This window comes from Ambystoma mexicanum, chromosome 5q (genome assembly GCF_040938575.1).
Source record: "Ambystoma mexicanum isolate Mex_15411 chromosome 5q, UKY_AmexF1_1, whole genome shotgun sequence".
NCBI lineage: Eukaryota > Metazoa > Chordata > Amphibia > Caudata > Ambystomatidae > Ambystoma > Ambystoma mexicanum.
In genome coordinates this window covers 89,087,804-89,110,485 of record NC_090933.1, presented here as the reverse complement: position 1 = coordinate 89,110,485, position 22,682 = coordinate 89,087,804, and the positions used below count along the sequence as shown (strand labels likewise).

The 22,682-nt window shown below is 43.7% G+C and overlaps 1 protein-coding gene across 4 annotated transcripts in view; it reads right to left on the bottom strand.

Annotated features, from left to right (window-relative positions):
• LOC138497237 (fibrous sheath-interacting protein 2-like) overlaps positions 1-22,682 on the bottom strand; it is a 727,834-nt gene that overhangs the window by 185,577 nt on the left and 519,575 nt on the right. For all 4 annotated transcript variants that reach the window (XR_011278548.1, XM_069620568.1, XM_069620569.1 and 1 more), the window contains exon 5: positions 6,281-6,424. Coding sequence is in view for 3 of the 4 variants with exons in the window: in XM_069620568.1 (XP_069476669.1) it covers positions 6,281-6,424 (144 nt within the window). In the remaining variant the exon portion in view is untranslated. The remainder of the gene's footprint in view (positions 1-6,280; positions 6,425-22,682) is intronic.

Genomic DNA, 22,682 nt, shown 5'->3' with positions numbered 1-22,682 from the left:
ATCTCTAGTTTACTCCAACTCATATTGCCCCACATGTGCTTTATTACATGTATTTGATTAGTTCATTCATCACATGCAGTGTAGTGTTTAATTCTATTATATTTTATTCCTACTCATTGTAATTGGCTCGACATATGCCAGTATAACATGAAGTTGACCAGGAATTGTATTCTATCGATGCATGAGATGTCATACACCAACGCACCACTCTTTTTCCAGGCCCTGCCCCATCCCGGCCTCTCTGCTCACACAGAGAGAACGGTACGCAAGGCGCCAATGATGTAATCGCGCTCCCCGGCATGTGACGTCGCGACGCCCAAGGTTTCCAGGGCAACACTACAAACATACGGAACTGGCGTCCACATGAGAGGTCCCCACTCCTGCAAACCGCCCAATAGCTTTATAAGGTGAGTTCAACCTGGGCATTTCATCTAAAGCACTCATGTACTGATTTCATAATTTACCAATCAATGGAAAACATATTTGACGAATATTGCAGCTTTATTACAAGAGCAGTCTGTGAGCGCCTGGCCAACTGAGTGGTTTCACTCAGCCTTTCGTTCATGTGTTTTTTGATCACCGTGTCACAGGATCCTTAATACCAGGCAGCTCCTTTAAGCAAACACAATTATACTATATTGTAGCTTCTAAACATATGAAGTACATGATTTAAATTTGGGTGTGCCCACCTATCTTGCATAGGTCAATAAAATCGACCCTTGTGATGTCTTTGGAGGAAATTGCTCTCAAATTAGGTAATTGACCAAGAAGTCTCAAAATATTCGCTCTGTTCATCACCACATATTGATTTTCTTGCAGAACGCTCTCTACCAAAACTTTAAATGTGGGACCAGAATCTGCACACTTGTTACCCACAAATCTAGTCAGGTCAGAAGTTAGAATTGCGCCATTTGGCTTTAGCCTCCATGAGTATTCGTCCACAGACTCTGGGCCCTTCGAGGCTTTGAGGAAACTATGGGCCTCATTACGACCCTGGCGCTTCCGGAATGAAGGGGGCCAGTACGGGACCCGATTACAAGCTTCCCTTTGTGGGACCCGGATCGGACGCCTAGTAAAACCAGGTGTCCTTTCCGGGTCCCGCGAGGGAAAGAGGGATGTAACAATGGGACACTTGTAATGTGCTCGTTGTTGCCTCCATCCCCTATGGGGGCTCAAATGGGAATGGGGAATGGTTCCTGCAAGGAGGAATTACCGGGTCCTCCTATGTCGGAATGACCCGTTTATTCCTCATTGCAGGAACCCGTTAAAGGAGCCCGGTTTGGAGGCAGCCATGGAGCTAATATCTCCATGGCTGCCTCCAAACTCGTAATGAGGGCCTATATATTTTTTCATTTGCTTTCTTTGTGCTCCACTCAGATAACAACCCAGAGCTTACTGGAATCTCACTCCCTTACATGGACCCGCACATCATAATTTGGCCCCTCACTGCTAGCAGGGAGTTATTCTTTGAAAGAAAACAGGAAGTTCAACACCTCTCAGTGCCATAACACCTGTATCAATATACACTGAAAAAATACATCCAGAGGACTAAAAGACGGTTGTAGCTGTGCGGTTGGCACACGCGATTCAAGTGTTTTGGAGATTCTTTTCAATTTCTAGAGTAACCAACCCGGAATGTAAGGTTCTTTTGGGTTGAGAACCACCATTGGTGGCAACAAGCCCACTGTCCCCACAGTCGTGCCGCCCATGATTGCAGCTTCAATTATAAAATCTGCCGCTGCTTTGAGGTCACCACTGACTTTAAGATAGACCCCTCCAAAAGCAAGCTTTATGGTTGCAGAAACTACTTTACAGCCACAGCCCTCCATAGCCAATGGTTGGGCAATTAGTATATAATTTGGACTCCCTGATGAAGACGTGTTCAAAATAAACCAGCATGTCCAAACAGGTTGGAAACGGATATTTGTTGGTGATGCAATCATATACATTACAACCATCATTAAGATCCACTCCAAATCATGACGACATATACAACACCTGTTGAAATTATGTATTTACTCATGTTGTTATTGAATATTATTGTATTTGTCTGCTTGTATGAGTATGGTTGTTGAATGAATTAATGGATTGTGTTGTGTAGAAATGACTAATACTATATACACTGTTTTAGATGTGATTTTACCTACAGCCTAATTGTTGCTCTTAGTGATGAGTTATTCATGATTGTCATTTATAATTATTGTATCAGTTTAAATAACTATTTTTGATACGTAGTTACTAAATTTTGTCCTCTGGATATATTTTTTCAGTGTATATTGTTGTGATAATTCCATGGTCCACATTGTGGGGTCTCCCTGCTTTTCAGCATACCACATAACACCTGTAGCAGACATAATGGTAGTAAAATTAGGTCTCATGACTGTTCAAGTTAAGAGTGTTGCTTGAGTGTCACTTGTCTGCATTTCAGAAGGCACCTCCCAATTGGATCCGATTGGGTTGCAAGGGATGCACATGATTTTGATGTAGCCTCTGAGAATGCTTCGGCAGGGTGGTTGTCACCTATTCACCTACACCCGGACCAGGAGTACCACTCTCCTTGCTTGACCACAAATTTGAACAGAAGCTATTTCTCTAGATTTCCCTAGAGCAGCTTTAATAGAGGGCTGTTTCAACAGTACTTAAAGAAATTTTAGCTGGATTACAATGTGGTTTATTTTGATATTATTTTGTCAGTACAACTTTGCGCCTATTGGATGGTTCATACAAGTCAGGATCTACTTTCTGCGGCTCAAAAGCTGAAAGAGGCAGCACCTCAGAGAGTTCAATACAGCTCTCAATCTAACTCTCACCACCACCTGGATTGTTCGAGCCCAAACCCTCCACGCCTGAAGCCACTATATCGACGCAGCCAAGTAATAGTGGGCTTGCATTGTTAACCCGGCGCACGGCACCAGTCTCCTCCTCGTCTTGCATCATAATTGCAGACATCCACCCCCGTTGGTGTAGGGCACAAGTGAGGCTCTTTATCAGATAACATTTCACATCAAGTTATGTGATTGTAAATAACTTTCAACCAAGTCTGCATTCCTGATTTTTTAATTTGAAGAGTAAGAGACTCCAGCATGGCTGAATCTATCTTAGTCTCCAATTCTAATCCTTCATATAAAAAAAACAGGACACACAACACTTAGTTTATTTCTTGTAATACTCCATCCTGCCCGCCCATTACCTTTTGGTCCATTTGTTTAAGCATATTAGAAAGCTGCCTAGGGGGCACCAGACCTGGTGTCAAAGTATAAAACGATATGGAAGTATCAGAATCCTGAACTGCAGTCACTGAGAAAATAGGTGGGGTATCAGGGAAGGAATCATCATTGGAAGCTTGACTATGTACCAACATCTTAGGTGTATCTGTACCAGAGTCAATATTGGGGCAATATTGATTAACTACAGTGTCCGGTACACTCAGCAAATCTTCGTCCGAATCAATGGACAGCATCCTGAGGGTGCAATCCCACTACAAGACAGTCCCACTGCAGTGACCGACGAAGAAGGCAGGCACCAGATTGAAAAATGACATAATCTTTGCCCCTTTTAAATTCTTCCCCCTGAATGTCAGAGCCATTGATGCATCTACTGCTTCCCCAACCGACTCTTCACCCGGTGACAAGGTAAAGGTAAATTTGCCACCATTTGCAGGGCTGCCAGCATATCCTTGTTCCTTTTACTCTTAATGTTCTTACTCCTGAGATTATACATACACAGAGATAGTGATCAGGACAAATCATTCACCATGCAACCTTTGTGCACCCTTGCTCGGTAATGGATGTGTTGATACTTCAAGAAATTCTTCGGCAGTTCAAAAAAGAAGAGACCACCAGTTTACTAGGCGCCACTGTAAACTGCCAAACTGTGGATACACACAGCCGCAAACATCAGGGCATGCTCCGTGCAGGGTTTTACTATTTCAATAATCAGAAGGTGAGTTCTCCAGCTGCTTTAAAGGATACAGTAAACATACTGTGCCAAATCCAGTTAGCTTCTGCTCACCCTCTCCTGCCAAACTGTGCTAACACTAGCAGCACACAACCGCACAGGGTTTGACTATTTCAATAGTGGGCAGGTGAGCTCTCCAGCTGCTTCAAAAGAAACTGTAAACAGACTTCACCAAATCCAGTCAGCTTCTGCTCAGGAAAGCATGGTATCAAACAGTAAGACAGACATAAGTGATCACAGTTCAAGGTTGTTTATTGAACTTCAATGGGTTTGAAAAACGCCTCTCTAATACTAAATCTAAAGAAGCAAGCTATGCCGATCAAATAATAATAACGCAGCCCTATTGGTGTCTTCTCAAAATGAAAGGGCATATACTAATAAACCTATTGTCAATCCTTGCTTCTAAAATATAAATTGTGCAGGAAACAATGCCATGCAAAAAAAAAAGTGTTCAAGAAATGATCTCTGGCTTCTCTAGCACGAGGGTGCAGTTCAAAACTTCAACATCATGGCCTTCTAGTGCCGAAGTCTATTTGTTATTCAAAGTCTCTTTTTCAGAGGGCCTGATGAAATAAGACAAATATCGAAGTGCCTTCCTTCTTAGGATTTCACATGTACAAATTCCCGGGTGCTTTTCTGTTCACCCTGGGTCCCCTTCACTGGGCTTAGACCCACTTTAACACAAAACTTTCAATTATCTCCCTCTGCCGGATTTGGACCAACTTTATCTACTTGGACACAAACCTTCTTTACTGTATTAGCTTGACTCGTCACAGTACCACTTTGATTCACAATTCTCTACAATTCTTTCACTTTTCAGCTGGATACCTTACAGAGACCTTTGACTGAGCACACACGTGGTGCCCGACCACTCTGTCAAAGGTATCGTATCTTAGATTTAAAGTTCAATCACTCATCAGCAGTTCAACTTTACTTGCGTCTTTTATCACACGTATTTCAAGCAATGTTCGTTCCGGCGCTCGCCATACAATGTTGCCGCTTGCAACTTTGGCTCCAACACAGACTGGTGGTGTATAGGTCTCCCCAACTCGCTGGCTGTGTTCATTTCACTAACGCTGCTTTGTTCTTGGAGCCAAGGACAGTACCACAGTGGCTGGTGATTCTCCCCACCTTGTTTATTGACGCGGGATGGCCCCGGGTATCTCCGACACACAATGCAGGATTCTTCAGCCTGTTTGCCTGGTCTTATGCTTTCCAATCTCGAGGGTTCATGAAAGCAACTGTTCCTTGTCGAAGAGGTCAAGGGAACTTCCCTCCTGGAGATCCCCTTCTGTTTTGCCGTCTTTCTTCTCTTGTTAAACTGCCTTCGTGGAACCGCTGTTTTCATGCTGAGAGTGTCGTTCGTGTTCCGCCTTTTATCTGTGTAGGGAAGCTTGATAGAAGTCAGGTGTGTGTGATGGTCAGTGATTGCCTGACCATGCCTAACCATTGTATTGGGACACGTCAGGTATACGGCTTGGGTGTTAGTTAATTTTCTCTCATAGGTGGCTCTCTGTGAGAAAGTGTTTGTGTTGTAAAGGGGCAGGGGTAAAGTTTCTAAATATCCTACTTGGTAGGATGGGGTAAAGGTGTTATAGGGAAGGGGATACCGCATCTCACCATCCGGTGTCCCACTCCCCGAAGACCCCTCACCCAGGTGATCCTCCCACACTGGTCCATCCACAGGAACCGGATCCAAAAGCGATGGCCGTGTCGTAGCCACACGGATGACAGATCTCAGGGGACTAGTGGGTGAGACACCTTCTGGTTTCTCATATCAGCCTCTCCTGCCAAACTTTGCTTACACACAGCCGCACACTGTGGATTGTAGCAGTATTAGAAATAGTAGTAGTAGAAATGTGGAAGAGTAGTGGTAGATACAGGTGGGGAGTAGACAGAGAGAGAACATTGAAGAGAACGAGAGGAAGCGCGGTGGAGAGGAAGAGAGACAAAATAGAGTGGAAGAAAGAAGGGAAGGCAGAATAGAACAGAGTGTGATAGTTATAAAGTGTGTCTGCCCTTAGGTCATCACCACCGGACAGGCAGAAACCTAGACAGTAGGGGTTACTGATCTTTAGAGACCATCCTGGGAATGTGGGATGCCTGCACTAGATGAGAAAGAGAGACGGATGGCTCTTAGCTAACCCCTTTATGATTCTTCTAATAAAATCCCTTGAGGTGTCTTTGAGAGTTGGTTTGTTCTTGAGGTCGTCTGTGACTGCACCCTATGCACATCTGCCAGACATCTGAAAATTCACATGTGAATTAAGGATTTTATATGTCATGCCCATTTGCACAGAACAACTTTAAAAGTTAACCTTACCTTCTTGTTTCCTTTTTTTGGCTTTATTCTTGATGGCACCTGGTTGTGCTTTGATGCTTTTTTCTTCTCTGGCAGGGGCCACTTGTTTCCCACACAGGAACACTGAGGAAATGGCTGACATGTAGAAAGTGGAAGATCTGGTAACTGTAGAGAGAATCAAATATTACATGGACTGTAGGTCAAAAAGTGTTATTTAGGCCAAGATGAATAAAGAAATGCATGTGTGCATACCTTTTATAGACTACTAAAGTGAATGCATATGAATTAATTGATGATTTGTGTACGACACCCCACCTAAAGGCAGCCTAGGTTTTTTTGGAAAAAAAAACAGATAACAGGACAGTACTGATGTCATCATTGTTCTCATAGCAGTTCAAAGGTGGATTAACAGATAACAGGAATAGGAAACTGGTGATGCATCAGTATTATCTCATACATCACAACCAGTGTGGTGACATCACAACAAGAATGTATTTATTTTATTTATTTATTTATTCGCATTTGTTGAGCGCACAGCAGACCAAAGACATTGGGCCTCATTACACGGATGGTGGAGAACCATGGCGCTATTAGCGCCAAGGTTCATGCCGGTAAAATACCGGCACCGCCTTGGTGGAAAGGGGAATTACCGCCCCATTCCAAGGTCGGCGGGGCGGTAATTCCCCCTTCCACCATTGGCCTTCCCCATTCTCATTTTTGCCCCATAGGGCATAATGGGAATGGGGAAGGCGCTAATTACGGTACCGCAAATTGCGGTACCGTAATTAGCTCCCTGGGTCCCTTTGCGGGTTGGTTTTTAAAAAGCAGGCGTTAAATTCCCCAACCCGCAAAGGGACCTCGTAGTAAGGCGGTAAGGATTTACATCTACAAAAGCTACAAAACCATTATATTAAAAAGAGACAGTCACAAGGGGGCACGGATGGGGTGGTGTTCAAACACTAGGATGGTGTTTAAATCCTTACCGCCATCCGTGTAATGAGGCCCATTGTGGCGCTAGTTACAGTGTTGCTTATACTTAGTTGCATACAGTTCATGTCCGTACGGTTACATTGGACGAGATATACTTTTTTACAGATATTCAAGAGCAGCAGGAGCACATGAGAACGGGGTTAGTTGAATAGGGCAGTTTTGAGCTTTTTTCGGAATGAGAAGAGAGATGTGTCAGCTCTGAGATCAGTAGGTAGGGAATTCCAGAGTTTAGGTGCGAGGAAGGGGAAGCCTATGCCTCCTGCTGATGCGGTTTAGGTGCGAGGAAGGGGAAGCCTATGCCTCCTGCTGATGCGAGGTACTACTAGTTGATTTGTGTATTGTGCTCTTCTTGGTCTCGTGGATTGATATCTACCTATCGTGTCCGATAAGTAAGAGGGAGCTGTGAGGTTGATGCATTTATGGGTGGTTGTGAGAATTTTGAAGGAGATACAGTCTTCGACTGGGAGCCAGTGAGCTGCCTTTCTGGCTTGTGTGATGTGTTCTCCTTTTGGTATGCTGAGGGCTGCTCTGAGAGCGTTGTTTTGGGTTGTTTGGAGCCTAGATATGTTTTTTTGGAGGTGCCGGCTAGGAGCGCATTACAATAGTCTAGTTTGGCTCCTATAGTTGCTCGGGGCGATGGAAAGGCAGTTATCCTTGTTTAGGAATGGTTTTATTGCATTCATGAGTTTAGTACTCAGTGCTGAGGCCGAGACTATGGCGCTGACTTGTTTGTCCATGGATAGTGTGGCGTCTATGTGAACCCCCAAAGTTTTGACTGAGGATAGGACTGGGATGATACAATTGTCTATGATGAAATTAATGTACAGTGGATTGAGGTTGGAGAGGGTGGATTTCTGTCCTAGAATGAGGATTTCGGTCTTGTCCCCATTCAAGCAGAGGCCGTTGGTAGCCATCCATGCTTGTATGGTAGAGTAGATTTGCTGTAGGGTAGAGGCGTCTTGGTGGTAATTCCCTGTCAAGGGGAGGAGAACCTGGGTGTCGTCGGCGTAGTTTGTGTAGGTGATCCCCAGCGCGTCTAGTTTATCAAATAGTGGCTTGGTAAAAAGATTATAGAGTGTGGGGGCAGTACAGGAGCCTTGTGGCACACCACAGTGGATGATGGAGGGTACTGCATGTGCTGTGTTAGAGAACACTTTCATAGCTCTACCCGCTAAGAATGATGTTACCCAGGATGCTGCGTCATTTGAGAAGTGTGCAGCGTGTGTCAGGTGACTGGTAAGACTAGTGTGGTCTACCAGGTCAAACGCAGCTGAGAGGTCGAGGAGAAGGAGGAGGGCGGGCTTGCCTTTATCTAGGATGTTGGTAATTTCGTTTTTTTAAGTCTAGAAGGGCGGTTTCAGTTCCATGTACCTTGCAGAACCCAGATTGTCTTTTACCTAGGATTGCGTTGGATTCAAGGTATAGTTGAATCTGTTTGTGGGCGGTCTTGTCAAGTAGTTTAAGGAGGAATGGGACTGTGGTTATGGGTCTGTAGTTGTTAGGGTTAGCAGGGTCTAGTGTCGGTTTTTTTTAAGAGAGGGCGTACCCAGGCCTCTTTAAGGCTGTCTGGGACTATGCCCGTTTTGAAGGATGCATTGATGAAGGCAGTGAGAAGAGGGGCGAGTGGTTCTGCGCAGTCTTTGATGATTTTAGGGGGGCATACATCAACCTTGCATTGTGAAGGTTTGAGGTGTCTGAGGATGTCGGTGACCTCAGCTTCGGAGATTTTGGTAAATGCAAATTTGGGCACGTTTCTTACTTTTACATTAGGTTTTATCTGTGCATGTGCACTTTGCTTTGGTAAGGTATTGAAGTGGTGGGATATTTTGTTTTGGAGGAGGTTTATTTTTGTAAGCATGGCTGATTGAATGCCTGTACACCATGCTTCGTCTTTGATGATCTCATCGGGGCATGTAGGTGGTAGGGTTAGTTCTTTGAATATATTGAAAAGTTCTTTAGAGTGGGAGTTGGCATTGGAGATGCCGTGGTTGTAGGCTTCAGATTTAGCAAGGAAGATTGCATCTTTGTATTTTTTTGCTATGGATTTGAAGTTAGCTTTTGTGGTATCGCAGGGGTTAAGCTGCCAATTTTTGAGCCCTAAGCGTTTGTCTTTGCGCAACGTCTGGAGTTCCTCTGTGAACCAGGAATTGGAGTGGAAGGATTTTTTTTCTTTTTTTGTTTTCCAATGGGGCAACAGTGTTGACAGCCCTTGTGATGGTGTCTTTGAATATTTCTGTGAGGATGTTAGGGTCAGCGGAGAACGGAGGCGCTAGGCATGGCAGATTGAGGAGTGCACTGATGTTGTCAGCTGTGAGTTTTTTGGCACTTCTGGCTAGGGTCGCCGGTGCTTTAGTAGGCACTTTAGCGCTTAGTGAGACAGGGATGTCGAATAGGAGAAGGTTGTGGTCTGTCCATGGGAGGGTAGTATTGGAGGTGATGGCTGTGTTACAGTTGTGGTCTATAATCCAATCTAGGGTGCGTCCTTTAGCATGAGTAGGCGAAGTTATCTTTTGAGACAAGCCTAGGTCTTGGAGGTCTTTGGCTAGAGAGATAGCAGTATTGTCCTTAGGGTCGTTGAATCCTAGGTTAAGGTCACCTATAAGTAGTGATTTTGTGGATTTTTTAAGGTTGTTTCCTAAGAGGTGATTGACTTGACCTATGAAATTGGTGGTTGGGCCGGGAGGACTGTATACGGTATGAATATTTATTGTGCTATTTGGAGAGAGTGCTAATTTTACTGATAGGATGTCAATATTTTCTTCCTCTTGGTGGGGTACGGTTCTGATAGAGAGTGTTTCTTTGTGAATAATGGCTACCCCCGTCCTGCTCTGGCTATCCTGTCTTGTCTAAGGATGGCATACCCTTGTGGTAGGGCTAGTGAGATGGCTGGGCCGGAAGCTTCGTTGAGCCAGGTCTCTGTGATCGGGAGTAAGTCTAGATTTTGGGTAGTTATTAGGTCATTTATTTCTAATGCGTGGGCATTGAGTGATCGTACATTGATTAAGGCGCATGGTGTGGGTGTCTGCCTTAGGTACAGTGGTACATTGTGAGTGGGAGTTACCGCTAGGTGTAGTAAGCGTGGGTTTGAATTTATGGCATATGGAGGTATTATCACGGTGGTGGGGTGTGTGCACTTTAGAGGTGCGAGAGCTAAGTCTGTAGTTTCTGTGTGGTATGTGAGTAGGGATGGCATGGTAGTGAATAAGGAGGGTGCAGGCTCTGAGTCTGTCTAGTCTGAGGCTGAGGTTAGGTATCATCAGTGTTGTGTTATTTGGAGTATGTGAGGGCATGGACAGGAGTTCCTTTGTGTGTCCTCGATGACTTAAAGTGATTTGATAGTGGTGGAGGTGCTTTTATGTAGAAGGGTGAGGTGTGGTCATAAAGGTGAGTAGCGTGCAAACTATGCAGGTGAGGACGGGCAGAGAGTACATATTGTGTGTGAGTTAGTTTTGCTCATATGCTAGGGGCATGTATTACTGTTGAGCGCGATAAAGATTGCATAATATTGGCCTGGAGGGCAGAATGCACAATACACTATACACCGAAAGGCAGGTGGTTAGCATATACTGTCTATGTGGGTGGGGCACTGGTGAGCTGAGAGCATTGGTCAGATAGTCTAGATACAACTATCACAGGGCAGGGCGCACATGGCACTAAATCACAATTATAGTCTCCAGATGGGCAGAATGCAGTGTTCTAATAATAACAGTGGCAGCCTGCCTAGATTCGAATATCACAAAATGGAGCAAAAAGCAGTGTTCAGGCAGTAAATAATAACAGTGGCAACCTGCCTAGATTCGAATACCACAAAATGGAGCAAAATGCAGTGTTCAGGCAGTAAATAATAACAGTGGCAACCTGCCTAGATTCGAACATCACAAAATGGAGCAAAAAGCAGTGTTCAGGCAGTAAATAATAACAATGGCAACCTGCCTAGATTCGAATATCACAAAATGGAGCAAAATGCAGTGTTCAGGGAGTAAATAATAACAGAGGCAACCTGCCTAGATTCAAATATCACAAAATGGAGCAAAATGCAGTGTTCAGGCAGTAAATAATAACAGTGGCAACCTGCCTAGATTCGAATATCACAAGATGGGTTTACTGATGCGTGCTGGGTAATGCAAAGCAGTGGGCAGCATACGCTAGCGTCAATGGACAGTGCTGATGGAAGCAGCCAGGCTATAAACATATAATGGTGCAGGCAGTGTAACAGCATTGAATTACAGTATGGTTCGAAGGAGGTGTGCAGCCGAGAGCAGTGTGCGATCAGGGCAAGTTCTGAGTACAATTGTCACGTAATGGTTGGGCAGCTGCCATGACCAGAGTGGTGTGGGCCAGTGGCGGTAGGTGTGTAGAGCGGCAGCCAGGTGGTAGGGTTTAGCGCATGGGGGTGGGAGTTAGCCAGCTTAGGGATCAGTGGGTGTGCATAATATGCTGGTGGTGGGCTTACCCGTTGACCTCAGGAGCTGGAAGGCGATGGTGAGTGGTCCTGGGGCAGCGGGTCCTCCATGCTGGTGCTCCCCTGTGTGTGCCAGGGCGATTGGCAGAGGCAGAATCGGCAAGAAACAGGCAAGGAACAGGTGTTAGCCTTGCTTCCGTGGGCCTTGGGAGGAGTGGGCCGGCTACGCCTGCCGGCGGCCAATCCGGCCTTAGGAGCCAGAGGCAGCCAATAGATGGGGGCAGGGGCTGTTCGGGGGCCTGGTTAGGCTCTTATGGCCAGCAACAAAGAGCGGGCGGCCATCTTGAAACATGAAGGTACTTCGTGTACCTGGGCTGCAAGATGGTGCAGAAAAACAGCAAATGCTGCTGATTTAGGCAAGGCAGTATTATTAGGAAGCTGAATTGCACAATGGTTTGTAATAGTGAACATAAGCAGAATAAAAGCATAGAACAGCCAGACTTATGAATAAGGACATCATGACTTGCACCAACGTCTTGGTCTAACCTTCTTGAAAAGACAGATACACTGACATGAACATTCAGGTTATGAAGGGTAAAAGAGGGTCCAAAGTGTAATCTGCGATTTTGCAAAAGTGGAAAAGGATAGCATACCTGTAACAAAAACATGGCAAAGTAAAAATAGAGATGGGAGGGTTGACCTAAGTTTCGAGCCGGAGATGAAGGAGCGAGTAGACGCCAATCACAAAAAAGGCGAACCTTGATAAAATTGCACTTGGTGGGGGCCTATAATGAAAGTGGCCTAAAAGGTCCACCAAAGACTGAGCGCAAAGACATTGGTGGTCATAATTATTCTCTGGGACCAGGAGTCACCAGCTGCAGAGAACTATCAAAAGAACTGTGAGTGACTATGTTATCTGTTGTGGATCCTTTTATTATAATCTTTGGGGAACTTTAACCAAGGAAGACAAGACAAACAAAGAATGGCCCTCAGCATTATGAACATTCCTTGCACTTTTCAGTGTAATGCTGTCACTCTCTTTTTGAAAAAGGAGACTACTTTGGTTTTTATTTTTTGCTCCGAACCCCAGTCTGTATAACACAATGAAACATATTTTGTTACTTCAGCCTTGCAGCCTTTCAATCAATCCACTGTGACATACAGAGTCCACCCCAATGAAAAGCAGAGGAAGTTTGAAATAATCGTGCAGTTTAAAAACAAACTTTGCCCAGAACACCTGCTATTAATAAACAGTACACCCATAGAGCTAACAGAGTAAAACAGCTGTGTTTTAATGGGCATTTTATGACATTTTATCTTAATGTTTGAACAATTATACACGTGCGTCTAATACCAATATTATCATCCTCCTCATCCCTTAGAATTCATTTTGGTGGGCATGTTCTATTTTAACCATATATATGTAATAATATTTGAGAATGTATACCTAAATATGGCTGCATGAAGAAGTAGACATCAATTTTGACTATGTCGAATATTCTATTGTGAACTAAAACATGATTATGAAATAGTAATGTGTGTGTATATACACATGATTTAAAGAGCAGTCCACAAAGGAAAATGTGGCACACAAAGGTTAGTCAGTATGACCACAAAAGGATTAATGTCATTGGAATCATCTATTTAAATAAATCAGGGAAATACCTGCTAGGTCTTGCCTGACAAATCTACCTTTATTGTTTGACATGAATGAGAATGATTTACAGCATTGGAGCTGTGAAGGGTGTCGTTTTATTGGGTTTCTGTAGAGGCTTTGATACTGTTCCACACACAGAAGGCTCATTTGCAAGCTTAGCAGCCACAGAAGCAAGGCTTATAAACTAGGCTACGAGCTGTCTGACTGCCAAGCAGCAAAGAGCACTGGGGTTCACTTGGATGAAAAAGAGTAACAAGTTAAATAATCCACACAAGTGATAAGCCATAGTGTTACTGTAGTTAAAATCGAAGATCCTAATAAGAGGCATGAGTAAGAATCTCTTGAGATTAAGAGTAGTAAATGCTTGGTTAGTGAGGTGCATTTGTTCAATCCTGCAGTGTGTATTGAAGCAGTTGTTTAAGGAGAAGTTGCTTTAGAACGGCAATGTGTGGTATGTCCTGGGGGAGTAGCAATTGTGTTACGTCTTGCACGGGTCTCTTCTTTAGTATTACAGTGGTGGCATCCGGTAAGAGAGGCACTTACTTCATACTTGCCGTGTGTGCCATATTTGCAGTGGCATTATTACGGTATGTGCGTGGTACACTTGGATCCCATCTGTGGTGAAAGTCACTTTTCATTATTGCAGTCATAGTGACGTGTTTGTGTGCCAATTTGAGGGAACTCATCAAATACGTTCCAGTTTCAAGCTGGCTGTTTTCATTCATTGTTCAAGGGTTGGTATACATCCAAGGATCAAAGGTATTTACCACCACAGACATGATAGCAGGACATTGGATGGGGATGCTGTTGCCAGAAACAGAACATTTAGTTATCTTTACATCCCAAGGTCATCAGTTGTACAGGGAAGACACTCATTTTGGCAATGTAAATAGGAAAAGTTAGTTTAGGATTGTCAGTCAATGTCAGACTCTGAAAAATGTGGAATTCTGATCTTTGTGGATTATGTCCTCCTCAAAAGCAAATACTTCTCAACACATTTTCAGGAGCTTATAGAAGTACTTACTCAAATGCACATGCAGTAGAAAAGGTTTGGTTGAAGAGAGATCAATGGTAGGATGAGAGTATATTTCTTAGGACATGAGGTCACAGGGGATGGTCTGAACCCTCAAACGAAGAAGGTGAAAACACTTCAGAAGTTGAAGGACCCCCTAATTTAAAAGAGTTGATAATTCTGTTAGGCCTGACAAATTAGAGTAACTTCACTGAAATGCTGAAATTACTCAACCGCTGACTAAACTGTTAAAGCAACATGAACCATGGAGATGGGTTGGGGGGTTAAGCACATGGAGTTGGCTTAAGCTCTGTGTCTGGCCTTTCCCACCAAAGGGGAGGAGTTCATTTTAGAGAAAGGTTTTTCAAAAGCATGCCTAGAGTCTTGAACCGAAACCATGAAAATAGAAATAAGAGTGATAGCGTATACAACAGTACGGTCCCTACAACATTGTCCTCCAATAATCCAGAGTGAGCAAATGATCATTGAATCGCCATATTTACACGCTCAAATACCGACAGAGTGACAGGATTTAAATAGGTAATCTTTCCAGTTGTACGGAAACTTTTTAAATGTCATCAATGCAAGGATTCCCGGTACAGTTAAGGTCCCAAAACAAAAAAGAGCCAGTTGTTCAGAAATAGATAGAGCTTTGTGACTATGCACAAATTGGAGAGTAACAATATTTACAAATTGAGGTAAGTTAGAAGATTACAGAAAATACCTGTACAAAGCCTTTGAAAAGGGAAGATGTAAAGATTTACCAATTGTGTATGTGGATGGTAGTCCATTCTATGTAGAAAACAACCCTGGCAAATAGTTGGTAGCAGAGACAGGGAATTCATAGGTTAGCAATGACCCACATGATACACTCTGTAGGGTCAAACATTGGTCCCAGGAGTAGTCAGGCAGCGTGACTAGTTGCAATATACATGGTTTCACACAGCTTTGGAGGGTGAAATAAAAGAATTGGCGATTATAACCGACTCTAGTTATGACAGAAATAGTTTTACAGAATAGCTGCCAAGTTGGAACGCCAAAGGAAAGCTACGTTTAAACAAAACGACTTTGAAATATTGCAAACTAATCCAAACTATTGATAATATAATAACTGATGAGCGAGTGACCATATATTGTTAAGAAAATAAGAGGACATTTCTAAATACCAGGTACTAATAAAGAGGGCAATGATAGAGTGGATAAATTAGCAGAAGTAGGATAATTGATGGGGGTACTTCCTAATAGAGGGCTTACTTGGGGAAATACAAGTGTCAGCAATTACAGAATCTCAGTCCAGTCAGGAAATCAAAAAATATGATACTCAGATGACGATAAATACTACCCATAAAGTTGACCGTATACTGCAAATATTTTAATATCACATTTTGTAACCGAAAATAATCCAATCACAGAAAATAATCTTGCTGATTTATTTGTATTTTTTATTTGGCTGGGGTTCCCCATAAACCTCCTCTTTCCCTACACTTATCCCCCTACCACAATCCCCCCACTCGTTTTAACCCCTTACCCACCCCCCCCCCATATAATTTGATGAGTTTTCTTCTGCAGAATTCTGTCGAAGTAAAGTACTTTGCCAGAATTCCTGATGAAAAAAAACTGGATACCACAGCAGGACATGCAGCCCAAAACACATATGAAATACTTGAAGAATGTGCATATTGGTCACATATATCCCAGAACATCCCCTTGTACCCAGGGCATATCTGGTGTGTTTACATTTGTAACTAAGTTCATCAACAAACAGGGTACCATTACTGAAGAGAGGTCTAACTTTGCCCTAGGCTGACCTACAGGTCAACCATGGCACTGTTCAAAGATCGACATGTGGGAACAAGCATATGCCCACTGTAACTTGTCTGATGATAAGAAAGTCTGAATGTCTGAATGCATCCCAGCAAATAATTGCTGAGCAGAAGCAGAGGTCATGCTGATTATTAATCATTTATTTTCTATATTTGGATTACACTAAAGAATTGAATATGCCGATGGCAGCCACTTTACTAGTGCTCTCATGCCAACATTTGGGAGAGTCTAGGGTTGAAAAGAAAGGTGCACATCGTCTTTCAACAAGCGTCAAATGGTGGTGTTGAAACATATAACTAAACTACTGTCAACATACTGAAGAAGTTAACTGTAGAAGTCGGGCTTAGTCGGGACATACACCTTATGTTAATGTTCATGTTCATGGCCATAAGAGTTGTTCCCACAACATGTAAGTCTTAATCCACATGAGTTGGTTACTGGTAAGAAAATGGGTTTGCCACATCATTTATTGTACAGGACCAATAAGCAACCTAAAATGAATGCCTCCATGATCCATGAGTATGTGGACAACATTAGGAAGCATCTGCTGCATGTATTGGTTAAAAGAAAATGGAGAAAGCAGCTGACAGTGCTAAAACATTCTGATCTTAAAATGTGTACATTACAATTGTATGTGGATGTTGATCCACATACCATTCTAGGATGACGGATTAAAACTTGCAGTATTATATTAAGTCTCCTCTGGCCAAATAATGGAATTTTGAACACTTTAAATTCTCAGAAACAATGAAGGGGATGCAGTTGTAGATACCAAAAAAACACATGTATATCTAAAACCTTGCATATGACAGAGTAAATAAAGATGGCATGTTTTTATTGTTGCCTCAACGAGAAGTACTGGTATTGGGACTGTAGAGGGTGCCACCAATTTACTCACAAATGCAGTATCTGTTGTTACACTAGATACAAAGTCAGGCAATCTGTCATGACCGCTTACTGTGTCCCATCACTGAGGCCAGCTTCCCCCAACTGCTCAATCCTAGTACCTTCACACAGCATTCACACCTAAGCATTCTGTCACAGCACACCAGAATTCTCTCAGCTCATCAGACATCTGCACACACTCCAAGCACATCACAACACATCTCCCTCCCTACAAAACCTCAAGGCCAAGAAAGCCACATTGCGACAAATGGTAACGGCAAGAGACGCTGCGATGGCTGTTGCCCCGGTGGGAGGACTTACCTGTGGTAAATTCAATGGCACCCCACGTGAGGAAACACACTAACACAACATCTTTTAATAGGAGGGAAGCAACTTCGAAAAGAGCGGTGAGTGTCTCCCCAACATACTTCTTATCCGTACACAGAGGGTGTCCCTCCTTTCTACATTTGCTGTCTTGCAGCACTCTTGACACAATCAGGACACATCCCTAATTTAGTACGGCTTCACTCTACTCAACTTCACTTCTTTCACGGAAGGCGCAACCCTCCAACTTTGTGGAGCACAAATACCCACACACACACTCTTGTGTGGAAGGGGCGACCCACTAACTTTCTCTTGTGCAGAAGGCACGACCCTCCAACTTTGTGGAACACAAATACCCAAGCACATCACAACACTGTCACGCTGTAGTATCGGTCTCCAAAGAATGGTCTAGTTGTTTTCAATATGGTGGCTTTTGGATATCAACGCCTCAAAGCCAGGGCTTGTGCATTTCAACCCGTTGTTCCTGCTCTGTTATTCTGAGTAAGATGCAGTACGGCTTTCTTGCTGCCTCTTCTGTCTCCTCCTTCTGCCTGCTCCCTGCCATCTGCCTTTCGTTCACGGACCTCCTGAGAACTTTGACAGTGTCAGTTGTTATCACTGCCCGCCTGTGGATTGAGGACACCTTTCACAATAACATCACAGTTTGAGCCGCAAACAGGGTTTTCCCAGCCTTAAAGGCTTTTTCCTCAGATTGTGGGTGCTCCTCCAGTTTCGCCCAGGGGTGGGGTGCAGGGGGTTAGTCTCTGGAACTTAACAGAGAATCCACCCTGGCGGCTGGAGAGGATCGGCCCTACTTGTTCACCCAGAGGCTATGGGGACATAACAAGAAGAAGAAAAGTTTTTGAGCAAGGGGCAGCGGGACGAAGGGGATCAAAAAACCTCAGGTGAGGACACAGAAGGAATATTTGTCAGCTTGCAACACCCACTTCCATTTAACATGAAACAACTGCAAGAGCCAATGAATGTAGTCCAGACATTATGTACAGAGATACAAAACCTCAAGGCCGTGAAGGCCACATTGCGACAAATGGTAACGGCAAGAGACGCTGCGATGGCTGTTGCCCCGGTGGGAGGACTTACCTGTGGTAAATTCAATGGCACCCCAAAAGGCTTAAAAGAGTATCTGAATGCCTGTACTATGCACTTCCTAGTTCGGGAAGCCACATTTGCAACTGACAAGGATAAGATTGGCTTCATGGTCTCGAATATGATGGATAGCGCCTTGGGCGTAGCTTACACGGCTTCTGATTGCAGCCAGTGCACTTGTTGCCTCCTATCCGCTCTTTGTTTACAATCTCAAAATAATGTTTGAAAGACAGGAATTGACTTTTCATTTCAAGAAGCTAGAGGCCGAGGCCGGGTGGCCTGAGACAGCACAGTTCAACATTTTCCAAAGGGGTCTCGTGGAAGAAATCAAGGATGAACTGGCCCGTTATCCTCGGCTAGACTCTCTGACAGACTTGATCTACCTGGTCCTCCAGATTGAATTCTGCCAACAGGAATGACGAGACGAACGGAGAAGACACAAGAGTAATGTACAGATCCCCAGACAAATGACCATTCCGGTAACTAAAGCCTCCCCATCAGTGGAAGAACCTTTGCAGGGTCCTCTAACCGCAGCTGAAATGTAAAGAAGGAGAGAACAAGGCCAATGCATCTACTGTGGATCACAGGGTCATCTACTCTGATATTGTCCCAAAGTTCCTCCCAGGAAACCGGTAAACTACAGACCTCGATCCTAAAAGGGATACAGGATTAGGGTGGCAGCAAGAATCCCTCAATTAATTCTTCCCAGCCAAACGAGGAGTTGAAAACCAACTTACAGTTCTCAAGGTTGATTGATTGATTGATATTGTATTTCTATCGCGCTCGTACACAAGTGTTTCAGAGCGCGATTCCCCTTTCTGATCACACAGGCATCTCAATCGAAACTATAGATCTGTGGAGCCACAGGTATCTTTATGGATATCCAATGGGCGGAACAACACCAGGTATTGCTGGAAGAAAGGACAACAAACCAGCCAGTGGAAGGGGTAGATGGATGGCCTTTAAGTTCGGATCCTATCACTAAGAAGACAAACAAGCTCATAATGACTATAGCTGAACATGTTGAGACCATCGCCTTCGATATTATCAGGGCGGCTCATTTCCCCCTCATGCTTGGGTTCCCATGGTTGCGCAGGCATAATCCTGTTTTTCATTTTCGTCTACTTTCTGTAAGGACTCATGTTATCAAGGCTGTATGACTTACCTGGAGGTATTGCTAGTGCCTACCAGATATCACGTCTTCTCTAAGGTATTTTAGGATCATCTGCTAAAGCAGCTCCCGCCAAATTGAACAGAAGATTGTGCCATAGACATCCTCCCGGATTCTGTAGTCTCTTTTGGGAAAAGGTACTCTCTTTCCCGTCCAGAAAAAAAGGTCCTAGGAGAATATCTAGATGAGAATGTCACCAAAGGTCTTATTAGGGAATCCAGATCTTCTGAAGGGACCGAACCTGTGAGCAGCCTAAAGTGACAACAAATGGCTTTTAAAGCAGAGTGAGTGAAAAGATCTACAGATACGAACTCAAGGTGAACTGTCTGGAGTCCAAGAAATAAACATTATGATTTCTCGGATTTGGCGCTGTCAATCACTCATCTGTTGTAGAGGTCAGTGCCGTTTATTTGTAGGATAACACAACAGAACAAGTGTTTCTATTCCTCAAAGAAAGGTTTTGCATTGCACCTGTCCTAGTCCAGCCGGTTCATACCAGACCAATCATAGTTGAGACCGACGCTTCGTATGGAGTGCTCAAACAACAAGGAAGAGATGAAGAACATCCAGTAGCCTATTATTCCTGCACCTTAACATCCAGCAAAAAGAACTACTCAGCCTCCAATGAGGCTCTTGCCTCTATCAATTCTTTACTCCCCTGTGATGAATTTTTGGCAGAGCGAACTTTGACTTTGGGTACTATCTGTTCCAAGATTGCTCCCTTAAAACCTAAACATAAGAGAGTATCTAATCCTTGGATCTCACAGATCCTGCTTCCTTTGCGGAAGTTAGTCAGTAGGACCAATCGGAAATGGCAACAGAAGCAGACTTCAGAGAACAAAATTAGGGCTAAGAGTGCATTAATGAAATATAAATTTACTATTTTCCAAGCTAAGAATGATTTTTGGGGAAATAAGCTCAAAACTGCTAGTAATCTTGCAAGGGAATTTTTTTCCATCAATTCTAAATTTTGTAATACCAGCTGGTAAGCAACGTTGTTGTATCCTTCTGTGGTGGAGGCCAATCTTTTCAACTCTTTCTTGTTGAGAAGATTGAACACATCAAGGCTGCTATTAATCTGGCTGTTACTATGAGCCCATCTATGTCTTTAGATAATGTATCCGCGGGTAATCCGACTGACTCACAGTGCCAGATTCCACTGTCAACTTTCGATTTCCATCCAGTAGTAGAAAATTACATACATCAGCTTTTGATGACCCTTAAACCTACTATTGACTCTTTATCTCCTCTCCCGGCCTATGCAGCAAAGCGACTGGCGCTAGATTTGACTCCCTTAGTGACCAAGTTTGGCAATATGTCACTGACATGTGGGTCCTTACCGGAGAGTTTAAAGCATTCTATTGTCTCCCCCTTGTTGAAAAAGTCAACATCGGATTCAGAGATCCTTCAAAACTATCGCCCTATTGCAGGGCTACCGTGGCCAGCTAAAGGTCTTGAAAGGGTGGTTACTGGCCAGCTGTTGGAATTTGTAGAACATTAACTGCTGTTGGACAAGTTTCAATTAGGATTTAGACCAGGCCACGGAAATGAGACTGCTCTCCTAGTGGTACAGGATGACTTGTTCAGGGCCACGGACCAGGGCGAACTTTCCCTTTTGGTGATGTTGGATTTGTCCACAGCCTTTGACACAGTGAACCATCACATCCTTCTTGAGCGATTGCACGAAGTAGGAAGAGTCTCCGATCTTGCTTTGGCCTGGTTTAGATCTTTTTTGACAGATGATCAGCAACAGGTGAAACTTGGTGAGTTCCTGTAAGATTCCATCAGGCTTAATTGTGGAGTTCTGCAGGGATCATCGACCTCGCCTTTGCTGTTCAACCTGTATATGCGGCCTCTACTGAAAATACTGAGATGTCACCGGTTGAATTTCCACTCTTACACAGACGATACACAGATTTTCACCAAAAGTACCAATTTTGAAGAAGCATTCAGTAGAGTGGGTCAGTGTATGGATGAAGTAAGCGGATTGATTGCTAACAATCAATTACAACTTAATGCAGCTAAAACCAAACTTATTTTGTTCGGACCTAGACATCTGCTGACAGCAGCGAAGAAATTGCCCATTCCAATGCTCCTAGGAACAAGCTTAAAATGTGTATCCAGTGTAAAAAACTTGGGTTGCGTGTGGCAAGTTGACCTCAGCAGCAAAGGCCAGGTTGGAGCAAAGGTTCAGGCGATACACTTTGTTCTGAGACTCCTTCACCAGGCACTTCCATGTATCCCTAAAGAGGATGATGCTTCTGTGGTTGGGGCATGACTAGTGCTCATTTGGATTATTGTAATAGTCAACTGTTGGGAATCCCATTTAAACAAATCCAAAGAATCCAAAAAGCAGAGAATGTGGCCGTCAGGATGATTTTTAAGTTGGGCAGAACAGCCCATGTGTCATCATTTCGCTGTGAGCTGCACTGGCTTTCTATAGAGGATCGCATACGGTTTAAGGTAGCCTGTATAATTTTTAAATGTGTAAATGGTATTGCCCCTCTATTCTTGAGGGATTTGATTCAGCCATATCTACCTGTAAAACAGCTGTGTTCAAGTGATTGCCACCTCCTATCTATACCACATTCAGTGTATAAATCAAGGGGCGATAGAAGATTCTCTGTTTTTGGTCCAAGATGGAGGAATTCCTTGCCACTTGAATTGAGGACCCTTAGATCACTCTACTAATTTCGTAGAGCACTGAAAACGTATGTTCATGTTTAGAGAGTTATCTTTACAGTTACTAGTGGTCCTGTGTGTGTGTTAAGCTGTGTTTCTGTATCAACTTTGTTTCACCTGCACCTTTATATGGTTCATTCTGTTCATTGCACGTTACAAATCTCAAATACATACAGTAATAAAGAAGGAATCATTGTCCATACGTGCTGCTTGTAGGGAATGGACACACTTGTTCAAGCCCAGATCATCCTTTTGAGGTCCGCACTGATCGTAAGAATCTGCAGGTCTTACAGCAGATCCAGTGCAATAACAGCAGACAGGCTTGTTGAGCTTATTTCTTCTCCCAGTATGATTTTCACATTACCTACC